Source organism: Leishmania braziliensis, chromosome 25 (genome assembly GCF_000002845.2).
Source record: "Leishmania braziliensis MHOM/BR/75/M2904 complete genome, chromosome 25".
NCBI lineage: Eukaryota > Euglenozoa > Kinetoplastea > Trypanosomatida > Trypanosomatidae > Leishmania > Leishmania braziliensis.
The window spans coordinates 430,442-445,949 of NC_009317.2; the positions used below are offsets into that span (position 1 = coordinate 430,442).

Sequence of the window (15,508 nt, forward strand, 5' to 3'; positions counted from 1 at the left end):
GGCAGCGGTACGCTAACACGCGACAAGATATTTCCTAAAATAAAAAAGCGTAGCCAGGATGAATTGCTACGGAGGAATTTTGTCTGCATATATGTGCATGTCTGTCTCTCTGTGTTACCAGGAAAACGCGTGCAGCGGCACCCAACGCCTACTTGGCATACACGCGCATGAAAAACAAACAGAACCGACACAGAAACTCACGGAGAGAGAAAACGAGGCGTTCCAATGGTCCACGTGACTGAGAAAGGTACCCCACGTGTTGTGCGTGCCCGTGCGTCGTTTAGTGGGTCGATGCATATCCGTGCATTGTCCGAGCTGGGGGCTTCGGATGTACCCCCTTCCCCCCTGTTGATTGCGCGTTCGACCCCTCCCCACTGCCTACAAATAGGCGAAATACAACAAAAAGAAAAAGAGGAAAACAAAAACAGCAGCGCCACATTTCAGTTGGATCGGCGCCGCTTCCGCGCTTACGACTCCCTCCCGTGGTGGCCTAAAGTCAGTCCCCTCTGCGAGGGAGAGAGAGAGAGAGAGAGACAGACACACACACACACACACAGACTCACACAGAGACTCACACACAGACTCACGATGGCACGCCCATAACGCACAAAGCAGCCCCGCTGCCGCTCACTCCGCGCCCCTCCTTTCTTGACATCGCTGCCGAAAAAAAAATAAACGTTTTTTTTTTGAGGTTTTTTATAGGTTTCGCTCAAAAATGGAATGTGATGGGGAACAAGTCCACACACCTCTGCACGCACGCAGACGGCCACGACTCATCGAGGCCTCTGTTGCGCCACGGCTGCCGTCAAGGCATTGGGCCCGCCAGCACCGTTTGGCGTCTTTCTGCCCCATTGCCGCTCCACAGCACCCAGCGCAGGACTACGCCCGACATCACCGCAGCGCCGCAGAGGCAGAGAAAAGCGGTAGGCCGATGCGTATGTGCGTGTGTGGGAGTCGTCGACACGATGCTTAGTAAGATGGTAAGAGTGCTGTAATGACCGCCACTCTCTTCGGCGCAGCACCAGCCCAGACCCGTCCTGCCGGCGCCAAGAGTCCGCACAGCCGTATACCCGAGGGGCAGGCGGCAGGCCGCCTAGCTTCCCCTACACACAGAAAGCGAGTGTTGGGCCCTGAGATACTGCGCGTACTGAGATGGTTGACCATCATCAGAGACTCAGCGTTTTGGAAGAAGAGAAACAACGAGAGAGAAGACGAGAAGTCGGTACAGCGTGAGAGAAGAAACGAAAACAAAACAGGAGAAGCATGAACGAAGGAGATCGGTGATCAAAGGAGCTCAGATAAATCAAAGACGAGCGAGGAGGAGAAGCAACGCGCAAAGGAGCCCGTCGGCGTCGCACACCGCACGGGAAGGCGGGAGGATGACAAATTTTGTTACCAAACGTAATGCACTCTGCATTGCGCTTCTCTTTTACCCTTCACTTTGGGGTTGGTGGCCTTCCAACGGCGTTGAAAGGAAAAATAGAAAAAAAAAATGGAATGGTGGGGGAAAAGGGGAAGAGGGGAGGAGAGGGGGGGGGGCACAGAACAACAGCAAACAGGCGAGACATGAAGACCAACAACACACGCACGCACGCAGAGAGAACCACAACAGGGAACTATAAGGAAGAAAAAAGGATAGAATCCACAGAAAAGGAAATGAAGACCACGCAAACGCTCTGCGTACGTGCGTGTGCGTTACTGTATGTTTGTGTGTGTGTGTGTGTGGGGGGGGGGGGGGGGTGCGCGCGCCTAGCCAACAGCAGATGTGTGGGCGGGTATCAGCAACGGTTGGAGAGAGAACAAAGAACTCCCGCACAGACACACCGCAGTCACTAGCACTTCTATCGCATATGCAGGCACGCAAAAAAGAGAGAGGAAAAGCGCACCGAATGCAGTGCAGGCATCATCGCGAGGGAGGCAGCGAGGGGAAGGAAAGAAACAGCGTAAGCACACACACAACAAACGTGCACGTGTGTGAACGGAGACCTCCCACCCCCACCTCGCACGGCCCTGGCAGGGAGGAAAAGAGGTGAATGAAGTGCAGATAGGGATGGAGACGAAAGGAAGAGAGGCGCAAACACTGCTCGCTCCCTCCTCACGGCTTGACGATAGGTCCCTTGAGGGCAAAGTGGATCGCCTTCGGCTCCGTGTACAGCTCAATGGCGTCCTTGCCCAGCTCGCGGCCAATGCCGCTCTGCTTGAAGCCGCCAAACGGCATCGTGGCGCAGAAATTGTTCCAGGTGTTCACCCACACCGTGCCGGCGTTGAGGTATGTGGAGTAGCGGAGCGCAGTGTCCATGCTGCGCGTGCAGATGCCGGCAGCCAGTCCGTAGATGGTGTCGTTCGCGCGCTTCACGACCTCATCCATGTCCTTGAACTTCATCACGCAAGTTACGGGGCCGAAGATCTCCTCCTTACAGATCCGCATGTCCTCCTTCACGTCTGCAAAGATGGTCGGTTGCACGAAGTAGCCCGTGTCACCGATCTTCTTGCCGCCAGTCACCACCGTCGCGCCAGCCTTCACGCCGTCGTCGATGTACCCGAGTACGCGCTCCTGCTGCTTCTTCGAGACCAGCGGGCCCATGTTGTTCGCCGTGTTGTTTCCTGGTCCCACCTTGCACGCCTCTGCATTCCTGCGCAGGCACGACACAAACTGGTCATACACCGATTCGTGCACGTAAATCCGTGACGACGCCGTGCACACCTGGCCCGTGTTGAAGTAGACGCCAGTGGTGGCCACCTGCGCCGCCTCCTCCACATCGGCGTCCTCGCACACGATCAGCGCAGACTTGCCGCCAAGCTCCAGTGACACCTTCTTCAGGTTGGTCTCCGCCGCCATCCGCATCACCTCTCGGCCAACAGCGGTCGAGCCGGTGAAGGCAACCTTATCCACGTCCATGTGACGCGCAATCTCCGCACCGGCAGTCGCGCCGAAGCCTGGCAGGATGTTCAGCACGCCGTCCGGGAAGCCAGCCTCCATCACCATCTCGCCAAGCCGCAGCGCGCTCAGTGGCGTCTGCTCCGCGGGCTTTAGCACAACCGCGTTGCCCAAAGCAAGCGCAGGGCTGAGCTTGAAGGCAGCCATCAGTAGCGGGAAGTTCCACGGGATGATCTGGCCGCACACGCCGATTGGCTGGCGCTTCACGACACCAAGGAAGTTGCCGGAGCGCGGCGGCACGCTGCCATCCACCTTGTCCGCGAACCCAGCGCAGTACCGAAAGCACTCGACAGAAAGTGCCACGTCCACGTTCAGCGCTACTTCGTACGGCTTGCCGTTGTCCAGGCTCTCCAGTGCAGCCATCTCCTTGCCGTTCTTCTCCAGGATGTCTGCCAGACGCAACATCAGATTGCGGCGCCAGTGGCAGTCGGTCGTACGGAAAGACTCGAAGGCATGGCGGGCAGCCTTCACCGCAAGGTCCACATCCGCCTTCCCGGCCTCCGCAACGGTCGCGATCACCTTCTCGTTTGCGGGGTTCACAACCTCAAACGTCTTACCAGACATGGCTGACACGAACTTGCCGTTGATCAGCAGCTTGTCTTGAATGTGCGTGACCTTGGGGGCCACCTCCAGGCGAGTGAGGGTCGCGCGCAGCATTGCTCAAGGAGAGGAGGGAGAAGATGGAGAAGAGGGGGGGGAGCCACAAAGAAGAGAAGACTATAGGGAAAAGAAAGAGAATATCAGTGCCGTGTCGCGTGAGAGACGGCGAAGGAGGCCGGAAGTACGCACGCAAAGTGGAGGTGGAGGGATGTGAAATAACTATGGGGTGGTATGCAAGCATACGTGAAGGTGCACGGTCTGCCGTGGGTATGGGAGGGCGGGGGTAGGCGAGTGGAGAGGAAGAGATGCTGAGAGATGAAGAGCCAACGAAGTCGTGCACGCCAACTAACAAGAGTCGCGTCCGCATCGGATGCAGAGCATCACAGTGAAAGAGGAAGGGGACCAGGCGAGAAGGACTGAGAGGCACAACAGCACATGCACACACGAGAGCAAGTTCATGTGTGTCTAAGGTGTGAGCAAGAGAAAGAGAGTGAAAGGCTGTGGAGGAAGCCAATGGAAGAAAGCCTTACTCCGTGGGACATCGCTCCCCCCTCCTACTGTCGTCCATTTCCCCTGCTCCCCTACCTACCTGCCGCGCAGAGCGGGGATCCCCACCAGACCCTCTGGGGGGAGTATGAGCACGAGCCCATCTGCGCGCAAACATGCATAAGGAGACATGCACACACAAGCACAGGTATTCTCTCTTGCCACAGTATCGAGCTCAACATAGTTTAGAAAAAAAAGCCTAATGCACCGGTGGAGTTCAGGCATCCTCGCTGGGCACAAGAGCATTGACGGCGCCAACTGCCCACACACGCTGCGTTGCCCCCCCCCCCTCCCTCCCTCCTTATCTCTTTCGTTGGGGAGAAGAGGAAAACGAGGGAAGGGAGGGGCAACTGTACCGTCTGTGCTTGTCTCTGCGTATTTATGTGTGTGTGGGTGTGGCGGTGGGTATGTGTGTGGCTGCTCATGAATGCGCGAAAGGCAAGAGAGAGAGAAAGAAATGGGCTGGTGGGTTGGGGACCAAAAGTGCCTCGCAGGAAGCAAAAGAAAACAACAACCATAAAAGAGAAAGAGCGCGCCTACGCACACACACACACACACACACACTTGATGCAGACAGAGAGTGAGGAACAAGGAAGAGCATATTCCTATATCACAACGCCGTCATCTTACCTCACCCACCCTCATTGTACCTATGTGTGCGTGGGACAGGATGGGCACGTCCAGTGTGTGGTAGTGGTGAAGAGAGGGAGCGTACTACGACGTCGGCCCTTGCTGTCTTGACATGGGAGCTCCCCTTCCGCCTCCAACTCCTCCGCGTATTCGCTGCGCTCTTTCTCTTCAACGTTGGGACACTGCGATTTTTTGAGAGGAAAAGGGGAGAGGGGGGGGGGGGGGGGCAAAGATGCCTCTCAGGTGCACTGCGTAAGCTGCTGCAGCACCAGTGCATTGATGCGCACAGACAGACACGAGCGCACCCTTCCCCCACCTTTCCGCTCAAACTCATGCTGCTCTCCTGTACGACCAGAGCAGTAAAGTGAGTTGAAGGAGGCGAAGAGTGTGGGCGCATCGTGGGGACGGGGAAGGAAACCCCTCCGCACATACCTCAGTGACGTACTACATGGCGTGCTGACGTAAGTTCCCCACACACACGCATGGATACAACCACAGACAGACTCATCAAGCAATACGCGCGCACGCACAAGAGCGCGAGTGGGTAAGAGTTTAGTCAGAGAAGGTGTCCCATGTGCATGAGTGCCTGCCAGCACGTGCGGGGCCACAGCGGGAGCAATACGCCACCTCGTGAAAGCGACCATCACACAAGAGAAAGAGAGATCCCTACTAAGACGTGAAAAACTGATATCAAGAATTTCACACACACACAGCGAGTGCACAACCGTCATCAACAGGAAACACGCACAGACGCACACGCACGCGCGCACGGGAAGGCGGAAGAGGAGAAGTGTGTGCGTCTGTGCGTCTGTTTGGTCCCGCGTGTCACTCGTCACTATCACCTAACATATACACGGATCCGCTCACAATATATTGACAGACAGAGTACCCGCCGGCACCATCGTAGGGGGGGGGGGGGGGACAAAACAAAAAACAGCAAGCTGAGTGGTGGGGAAGACTATCACCGTGATAGACGCAGAGGCCCTGCTGCACGGCTCCCCCTTACAGACGCCCAAAAGGGCGCGCCTACTTTGCTGGGTGTTCGCGTGCCCACATGTGCGCCTATACTAGGTGTGTAGGAATGTGCCTTTTTAAGCGGGAATGTAGAACTTGCGCTGTCCGGGAGCAGCGGTATCACCCAGCGCAGCCGCGTACTCATCACTGTATTGCCAAACGTGCGACATGTGGTCCCACGGGGAGTTATTGATGGCCTCCTCCCACTCCTTGTTGACTGTCTTGCGCCACGTTGGGTTGTTTGCCGGCATATAGGTCCCGTAGTAGTACTTGAGTGCGCTGAAGATGATGAAACTGTGCGTCGCCATCACCACCAACATGAGAATGACAGGGTGGCGAGGGAGCTTCTGGCCCTCGCCGAAGATCTTATCCGAGACACGCATCGCGATAATGGTGTCGACAGCGTCCTTAAACTGCTGAGGGTCTTTGAAGTGGGCCAGTGCCTCTGGTGGGTAGAAGACTTCCCTCTTCATCGAGTAAATCCATCTGAAGCTGTACGCGAACGGGTTGGGGATGCGGGCGCGGTACTCGGCGAGTGTCGTGGCCGGAGCCCAAACACCGAACGGACGCGGCATTGGCTCAGGAAAGGAGAAGTGTAAAGGAAAGAGGAAGTGGGGAGAGAGCGCTGTGGGTGCGTGTGTTTGGGTCTGTGGGGGGTGTGGAGGAGAAGGGGGGGTGGGGGTGGGGGGTGCGGCGCGATAATGATGGACGCTTGTTTTCTCCTTAACTGTGGGTCACAGAGGAGGTACCGCGATGACACCAAGAGAGTCGTAACACGAGGAAGTGACCCAACGGACAGGGAGAGGACACCCCGCGGTGGTTCGGTGTTGGGCCGAGCAAACGGGAAAACAAAAGAAACAAAAAAATAAGCAAAAGAGCGTGACGCGCACGTGCCACACAGTGTTGAATGAGGAGTGCGGAGAGGGAGTGGAAAAGATGTAGCAGAGACGTGGAGAAGAGTCGCAAGGCGACCCAGGCGCGTGCCAGTGCGCACAAATGTAAAATCAGCTGAGTCATCGGCATACCCACTACACAAGCATACGCACAGCATGAGGAGCGGCTTGGGGGGGAGACACATGCATCTCCCCTTGGCAAAGAAATCACGCAGCAGGCTCATCACCTCCCCCCCCCGCGCGCATCGCAAAGACCCACTACACGCACACACACTTTCCTAGACCGGTTGCCCTTTGGGCCTTTGCCTTCCCCTATCCTCCCCCCTCTTCGCTCATCCGCACTGTCCTCTCTCTCTCCCTCCCTCTTCGAGTCCCCGTTCTCGCGCCCTTTCGTAAGCACGTGATGAGACGGCACGTGAGTCGACATGCTTGACTCGGGCAGCGTCAACCCGAGAAGCAAGCGGCGCGGGGTGAAGGGAGGGGGAGAAGGGGAAGGAGGCGGTGAAAAATGAGAGAGGAAATACGCCGCTGGTGCATGGAGCCGATCTGGGTGTGAGCCTTTATGCGTGTTGGTGAGGCTTTCTCTCCGTCTCACTGCAGCTGGAGCTTCTACAGTACTCCTCTGCACGTAGTCTTGTATGTGTGTGTGTGTGTGGCCGTAGGTGCATGGGTTGGTGAGCAGGGAGCACACACGCACAGACACGCCCACAGAGAAGAAGCGCACATGCGGTATGGAGCGTGTCCACCAACGGGACACATCGCACGACCATAAACCGATGATACGGCGCGTGCACAGAGAGAGAGAGAGAGGAGGGGGAAAAGACAGACACACAAACGCCCGCATCTACAAGACAAGAGGAGGAGAGCCGCCTATGAAAAAAAAAGAGCGGGAGCGCTATGCAGTCGCACACCCGCACTCACCACAAGAGAGGCACACACGTACGTGACATGTCACCTCATCCACATCCGCCAGGCCGCGTACAGGCCAGCAGCGTCCCCACCCACAGACATCTGCACACACACACACAGCTAAGTGGGCGCCAAGAACTCTCCGTGTCAGCCGCCCTTTTCTGCAGAGTGCTGCTTCCCTTCTGATTACCTCTTCTGCTGCGAGTCTGCCCGCGATGGTGCCGGTGTTAACGGGCGGCCGTCAGTAGTTGTGATGATGAGTGGTGTGGGCCCTGTCAACGGTGGCTCGCTGCGGCCTCCCTCCTCTCCACCATCTTCGTCATCATTGTCATCGTCGTCCTCGAGCTCCTCTGTAAAGCCGTACTCCTCCGTCATAATGTACTTCAAGTACTCCCCAAAGTCGCTTGCCACGACGGAGAAGCTGTCCGGGTTTCCATGAACAAACTGAATCACCTGCCCGTACACACCACCGTGAAGCTCGACGGGCTTGAAGTCGATGTAGAGTCGTGAGGCAGCAAACTGCTTCGGTGGTGGTGGCGGCGGCGGGCATGCCTGGGACGGGGTCGGAGCAGGAGAGAGCCTTGAGCTGTCCGCGGCGTTCTTCGTCGCAGCAACTACTGCCACCTTTGCAGGATCAGCGTCCGGGATTTTTGGTGCTGAACCCCGCACGTGCGGTTGCACGCTGTCGGCAAACGCAAGCCACTGGTGAAAGCTGGCGTGAATATCGATGCGAGGGTCGACGTAGACGACACAAGGCACCTCACTGGATGGCGTCGGCGTAGTTGCAAAGATTGCCCTCGTATCGCCAGTGGTGCCGCCATATGAGGCTGCTGTGTTCGACGCACTGCCGGTGCTGAGGGACGACGACAATGTTGGAGGTGGCGGAGGAGCGCCGTAAACAATCATACATCCGGCATACACAGAGGCGATCGAGTGCGTGTTCAACGTAGCGCCGCTAGCAGCAGACTGGGGCGAGTCACTCACAGTGCCGGCTGCTCCAACCTCCCCACTGCACTGCACAGGCATACCGGCAGCATTACTCGATTCCCCACCTGTGGGGGCCGTGGCAGCCGGCAAGGACGACTTTCGCATGGAAAAAGATGGCGAAGAGGGTTGTGCTGCGGCGGCTGCCTGTGAGGGGGGCCACCCCTCGCCTTCATCGGGCAGCGTAGCGGTAGGAGGCGGGAATTGCTGCTCTGGCGCCAGCATCTGCTCCACCGACTTGAGGTAGTATGGGCAGCTCGTGTAAGTAGAGCCAAGGATGGGCAGCGCCACAAAATGAGGGAGGGGGCGGCGCGGCCGCGGCCCGGCCATTGTACTCACCTTCTTGGCGATCTTCGACTTGATAAAGGCCGCCGCCTCGGAGGCCATCGCAGCCGCAGTTGTCGCCTTGGCAGTCTTCGCTGCCGCCCCTGCAGCGGTGGAGACAGGCGCGGCCATCTTGCTGCTTGGCGCCGTAGGCGAGGCGCCGGCTTCAGCCGAGCCTGCCGTGGTGGGTGCGGTAGTCCTTGTCAAAGCAGCAGCCGGCGACAAAGGCGATACGTTTGTGGTTGCAGTAGACCCTGTGGAAGTCATGCTTTTGCTTTTCACCGCGGTCACCGCGGCAGTCGCACTCGCCGACGTCGACAACGACTGCACCACAGCAGCCGACGATGGTGCGGAGCCGGATAGAGCCTGCAGCGTCTCCCAGCACGTTCCGTTCACGCGCTGAAGAAGGTATAGCAACTCCGCTGGAGTGCCAGGGTAGAACTGGCGTAGACGTGTGAGCTGGTGCTCCTGCGCACTGGGCAATTTGTCGAGCTGCCGAATACAATACGTTGGAAGGTGCTGGCGTAGTGTCGTCACGTAGGCGTCGACGAGGCGCCGCGACACCTCGGCCGTGCGAGGGCATTTTGGCATGGCGAGGCGCGCTCTTGACGTTCTGCAAATCAGCCAAGAAAGGAGCGAAGAGTGAGGGGTAATGCAGCAGCTGCTGCTGTCAACTCGTAAAATGTGCACCCTATAGTAGAGGGAAAAGGAGGAGGGTTAACAAGAGTGGGGAGCTGCCTGCGCAACGGCAACGGCAACGAGTAGTAGACTTAGAAATAAGGAAAAGAGAGCGGAACACTCGTGCCAGTGTGCCCTGTGTTGGTAATTTACTTCTCCAAGCCTGCTGAGCAGTCTCGTGTGTGAATAGGCCCTCTCCTTCACCAGCGTGAGTGGAAAGAGGGGAGAGAGGAAAGGAGGCGGACGAGCAAGAGCGAGGGAGCTACACCAAGGCCATGCGCGAGTCAGCATACTCGTCTCAATCGACCCGACTTACGGGCGGCGTCTGGGCAATCGTGCTGCTTGCACCGAGGCCACGCCGGCAGGAGTAGAGTGCGTCTTCTATACAAGAGCGTAGACATGCGTAGGGGCTGTGCATTGTGTCTGCGTAGTGACGAGAGTGGCGGAGCCGCCTGTCCTTCCAACTTCCTGTCCTACCTCCCTGTGTCGTCCACTGCGTACCCCTTCGCGTTTCGTGTGCGGAATCCCCGATCGGCCCCCTCTGCATGGTTTTCACCAGACTCTCATGCAACGCACCGTGGGGTTATGCATGGCAGGTGAGTCACGCAGTTACAGGCTGAATGCACGACGGCGTGAGCAGCCCACTCGAAAAACAGCAAGCTCAGAAGTCGCATCCGCAGGAAGATCAACCGGAACTCCAGCAGAGAACGAGGAAGAAAGGGGTCTCAACTACGCAGCGCACCGCTCTGAGCTCCGCTGCATTCAAACGGTCTGCGGGAGCCATATCCCCAACGCCTGCTGGTAGCAGCGGCGTGCACTGTCGCCTAGCCCATGCACGCGGCACCCCATCCATCCAGTGTCGCGTCGGTGCAGATATTGTACACCATGCTGACCGTCACCATCAGCATGATGCGCCCTGCGGTGTATTTGCTGGGGCCCACTTATAGTACTCGCCAATCATACCCCGGGGGCACTCACAGACAGCGCGACCAGCGATGCACCCCGCAGCAAATGACTGCGACCCATTGGAGAGCAGCAGCCATGCCCCTTTGAAACGTCACCACAATCGATGAACCGGAATCGGCAGGACTCGAACCCTGAACCACAGTCGGCGCAAGGAGCGCCCGAGATAGTCCACTGTCGGGTTTCGAGGTGATCCCGCGCGGCGTTTTCTGACGACGTCTCCCTCAAAGGCAGAGGATGTTCGTCTTTTTGGGCGTAAGTGGCCACTGCAAGTGCGTGGCTGGGAGGACGGCGGCTTCGGTTTTGCCGTTGTTGAGGGTTACGCTGAGTCAGCCTGCCGCCCCGAATCGCCCACTCAATTCTGAGCCTCCTCGCTCGCTACGCGCCTGCAGATTGAATGTTCTCTGTCTATCCACACGTTAACTTGCATACTCGTGGAAAGCTGTTCGACGTAGGAAGGGTGGTCAGCCACTGGTGCTGACACCACTCGCACCACTTCAGGGTTTAACGCTTCACCTCATCGGCATCACTCTCAGCTAATCGGCCGTCCCGCTAGCAGCGTGGCACACGACTTTCTGGCAAGGCGAGTAGCCCAGCTGGACACCTGCCTTGCACCTTTCACAGCGACGTACATGTTCGTTTCTCGTGATCACAAAGTGAATCGTCTCCTGATCTAGCCACGTTTCTCCCACCACCACCACCACCACGGAGAGGGCGGAACCAACCACGCAGCTGCAGGGATCGCAGCGTTCTGTGATGTCTTCCACCTCGAGGGCTGCGACGTCTTCCTTCGACATAGTCCCCGGGCTCGGTGCAGCGCGCAGGCCGCGCGGGCACATGCGCAACAGCTCCCACATCTCTCCGTCCTGCGGCCTCCCTCCGGTAGCAGTGCTGCACACACACGCACACACACACACACACACAAACGCAGCATCCACGAGTCGCCACACGGCAGACATGGGGCGGCGCGTGTACTGGCCCGACCGTTAAGGTCGCCTCCCGCTCCTCGTCCATTACAGAGGAGGCACGCCAGCGAACCAGTCCCTAGATGACATGCCACCCGCAGCTGCTTCATGGCGTAGCGGAACGTGGGGACGCCGAGCAGCGCACACTAGGAACAGTGCACGCCGAGCAGCGTTGTCACGTCCAGCAGTGGGCGTGCCCCCACCAGGACCTCCAGGGGGTGGAGGTCCCCTCCTCTCTTCACGCCGTGCGCAGAGTACGTGCACTGTGCTAAACTGTCTCTAACCATGAGGGGTAGGGGGGACGGGAACAGCTCGTCTCGCCTCCCCTCTCCCCGCGGTCTCGGTGGGTATGGCGTTGAGGGGCTAAAACTGGGGGCTTTTCATCGCCGAAGGCGCCGTGGCGACTTGCACTGCGGCCTGCTGTGTCCCTATCTGCTTGGCCTTCGATGCCAGTTGAAACGTGAGCGGGCACAGCCTGTCTCCGGCGTGCGGTAACAGCTTGCCTGCAGTCAGCTGGTCAAACAGGGAGGACGGCTTTCGGAAGAGCACCCGTGGATCCTCGTCTGTGGGTGTGCCACTTCGCGATAGAGCCCCTCAAAGGCGTCATAATGCACGCGTTCCCAGACCTGCCACAGCTCGTCCCAAGCCAGCATTCGCTTCTTCTCGTGGCAGTGGAAGCGGACGGTTTCCATGAATCTGCTGAGAACGGCCTTGAGCCAGGTGCTGGGGGCGGGGCCCTAGGAGCAATGGATGTTCTCATCGAATGCCAGCACCCTCTCCCTCAGTAGTCCGATGAGAACATCGTCCGGTGTCAGAACCTCCACGTACTTAAAACGTCCACCTTTTCCTCACTCTTCGGAGCGTATGAGGCACGATCGGTGGCTGGTGCAATCGTTGTCATGCTCCGCAAAAGCGAGGCCTGGTCGTGTTGGCAAAAATCCATCTACAAAGTTGCGTTTCCGGGGGCCAGCCCATCAGAACTGAGTAAAAGTGGCCCCTCTACTTCTGCATCATGAAGACCACAGTCACATGCAGAGCCGTCCTGTCTGACAAAACTCCGCAGGGGTGAGAGAGTGATTGGAATAGAACGAGATCCAATGGAGTCGGGTATGACGGAGTGGGGCGTATTCTTCTTTCACTAATCCCCCCCCCCCGAGTGCTGATGCTCTATTGCCTGCTAGCGTAGAACGGAGAGGGAGGAGGAGAGAAGGGCAGTTGCCCATCAGCACGCACTGGGTCCAAGGCACGCCTCTACCATACTATGTACAGAAGTGAGTTGTGTGGTGAAGACGTTCAGTGCTCTTTTCTTCGCTGCTTTGTTGTTTCCTCTCGCTTGTCGTGTGTGTGTGTGTGTGTGTGTGTGTGTGTGTGTGTGGATATCGGTGAATCCGCGAGAAAGTGGAAAGGAGAGCGAGACGGTAGGTAAGCTCGGTGGAAGAGGATAGCTGAAGGCACGCATAATCAGTCGGGAAGACGGATAGAGAAACGTAGGCCCACACGACGGAGAGGACATTGGGTCGCGTATGCGCCTTGTAAAAGAACAAGAAGAGCTCCCGATGTCTAACGTGGGCCTGTTCTCCCTACGTGCTTGAGCTCTGTGAATGGGGGGAGAGAGAGGGTGAGTGAGAGGGAGAAACGGACATACAGGAGAACACGCACGCGTACACATCAGTCAAGCACCAGAGTTCATGTTTTGGCGGCCATCCATCCGATACACACACACACACACGCACACACACACACACACCTACACTCCACGCATGCTCCTCCACTCTTGAGGCACGTACGTGCAGTCTCCAGCCGTCGTCAGGAAAGGTTGCTGATGATGTTGTACGGGGCACCTCGACGGTACGTTGCTTGTGTCTGTGGAGTCGGTGTCGGCGACACTTTGCATGCGCAGAGGTTGCTGCTGCGGTCGTCACGACGGGCCCCGTCGCCAGAGGTTGCCATCACTAGCCTGTTCCACCGTTCACCGCAGCAACCCGGTGACAAGGAACGAGTCGGCGGTGACGGTGGCAACGGTGCGGCGCGGGCACGGGCGGGTCCTCTGCCGGCAACCTCATCACTGACACTAGAGGTCGGGTGACATTCCGACGTACATGGCCCTATTTTGATCGGCAGCCTCGTGGGAAGATGACAGCGCTGGCAGCAGTGACAATGGTGCTCGCTGCATTGGCGCTAGGCTATCTCGGGCAGGGGGCTGCACCTGCAACATCAACGGCGCGTATACGGCGGTGGGACGACCTTGAAAGCAGCCAGGCGGCATCAGTAACCACTGCGCAAGTGGGCTGCCGTTCAATGATGTCGGCGCCGACACCCCCAGAGGTGTGAGCGAGGGCAAGCGCGCCGGTGGTGCGGGATAGGCGCTGCGCACTGCACGCCTTTGTGGCGGTGGCGGTGCCAGCAGTGGAGACCCGGGTAGACGAGGAGTTTCGAAGGCACCAGCGGCAGCGGCAGCCGGTGTTGGTACGGTCATACCAACGTCTACCCGGGCATTTCGTTTTTTGCCTTTGTGCCGGTGGCGGCAGCGGCAGCACCCGTTGGGGATGTCGTCCGCAGTAGTTTACCGCGCTCCGATACGGTGGTGTGGCCAAAGAAGCCGTGAAAGACGACAAACTTGTTCACCTGCGGCGTGTACGCGGTGAGTCCGTAGTGCTTCTTCATGAACCCTAGCAGCTTGTCACTGGGGCGGTCAATCGCCAGCAACTCGGGCCTGGACACGTGCTCCGCGTCCAGCATGTGCGCGTACAGCTGCTTCCCATACCCTTGCCGCTGGCAGCTCTCGTCCACGTAGAAATCCAGCACGCAGAGGGGGTCCACCTCAACTAGGCCACAGGTAACGGGATGCGTCACAAACAGCTTCTTCACCCCCATCTTAAGAATACCGACGCCGCGGTGGTTCTGTGTGAGCAGGTAGAGCCGGAAGGTATTGCTCTCCCGGAGTCGCGCCACGGAAGTGAGGACAGCATTGATCCCCTGTGTTTTTTGGCTACGAGCACCGAGGATATCGATGGTGCGGCACAGCTTTTGCTCCAGGTCCTGCTGTTCCGCCCCCACGCCGCCACGGCGGGCAGCACTGCGTAGGCGGTCGAGGTCCGCGCCAGTCCAGCGAGAGACACCGTCTGGCACCGAGGCCAGCTCAGGGACCTCCTCGTCTGCCAGCTTGGTATTGGTCAGCTGCGCTGATAGACGCATTACGATGGAGGCAATGGGCCGGGTCCTCGAGGAAGGAGCGAAAGCAAACGGCAAAAACAGCCCGGGACGGAGGAGGAGGGGGCGCGAAGGAGGGGAGGGGGGGAGGGGGGCGGGGAGATCGAAGAGAAAAGAAAGCGTGCGCGCGTGTGTATGCGTCGTTTGCCGTTGCGGGGGAAGGGGGGAGGGAGAGGGGGTAGCCTGAGCTCCGGTCTGCACCCCCAGCCCTTCAAAGGAGCGAGAAAAAGAGGGGTGCCACAAGGGAAAGAAGCGGATCTGCCAGAAAGACCCCAGAGGCGCCTTCTGGAGCACCTGTGAGTGTGTGGGTATGGGTGGGGGGAGGGAGGGGGGGTGCGTGCGTGCGTCCCTCTGAGCACATGACCTACAGAAGAAGGGAGGAGGTGGAGGGAAAGGGGTTGGGGTGTCCCACCACCACCACCACACACACAATGTAGACGGAGGGAGAAGGGGGAAAAGAAGGGGTGCAAACAAGGGGACCAAATAGAGGAGGCAGGTGTCATGGTAACGATACATCGAGCTCAGAGGGCCTTGCGCAGCCCTGAAGAGTGTCAACAGTCATAAGTAGAAGGAGGAGGGCGTAGATGACGCCTTGGCGGCTGGTGAATGATCCACAGTAGAGAGTAGTAGGTGCCGATGGCGTTGGCCCTTACCTTCTTTGTCTCTATCTCCGGCTGTCCAGCACTGGTGAGACGGAGGGGTCTCTCTCTCTCAGCACGCACACGTAGATGCACAGCCGCGCGTGCACGAGTGCGTGACGTCCAACGTAGCGGTACGACACGGAATGGACGACTCACAGCAAGTTAGGCAGCTATAACGCGCCCACCACACCCAGCGGCGCACACAGGCGGAGA

General features: G+C 58.4%; 4 protein-coding genes across 4 annotated transcripts; all 4 read right to left on the bottom strand.

Moving 5' to 3' along the window:
- Positions 1 to 2,095: 2,095 nt before the first annotated feature.
- Positions 2,096 to 3,595, bottom strand: LBRM_25_1100 (aldehyde dehydrogenase, mitochondrial precursor; the record flags this gene model as incomplete). Its single annotated transcript, XM_001565564.1, has 1 exon — positions 2,096 to 3,595. The coding sequence occupies one exon, from the start codon at positions 3,593 to 3,595 to the stop codon at positions 2,096 to 2,098; it is 1,500 nt and encodes a 499-aa protein (XP_001565614.1).
- A 2,210-nt stretch (positions 3,596 to 5,805) lies between these two features.
- On the bottom strand, positions 5,806 to 6,303 carry LBRM_25_1110 (putative cytochrome c oxidase VII; the record flags this gene model as incomplete). The annotated part of the gene is made up of 1 exon (XM_001565565.1): positions 5,806 to 6,303. One exon carries the CDS (start codon positions 6,301 to 6,303, stop codon positions 5,806 to 5,808), a length of 498 nt encoding a protein of 165 aa, XP_001565615.1.
- A 1,413-nt stretch (positions 6,304 to 7,716) lies between these two features.
- Positions 7,717 to 9,429, bottom strand: LBRM_25_1120 (hypothetical protein, unknown function; the record flags this gene model as incomplete). Its single annotated transcript, XM_001565566.1, has 1 exon — positions 7,717 to 9,429. The coding sequence occupies one exon, from the start codon at positions 9,427 to 9,429 to the stop codon at positions 7,717 to 7,719; it is 1,713 nt and encodes a 570-aa protein (XP_001565616.1).
- Positions 9,430 to 13,928: 4,499 nt separating this feature from the next.
- On the bottom strand, positions 13,929 to 14,639 carry LBRM_25_1130 (conserved hypothetical protein; the record flags this gene model as incomplete). Its single annotated transcript, XM_001565567.2, has 1 exon — positions 13,929 to 14,639. The coding sequence occupies one exon, from the start codon at positions 14,637 to 14,639 to the stop codon at positions 13,929 to 13,931; it is 711 nt and encodes a 236-aa protein (XP_001565617.1).
- Between the last annotated feature and the right edge of the window lie 869 nt (positions 14,640 to 15,508).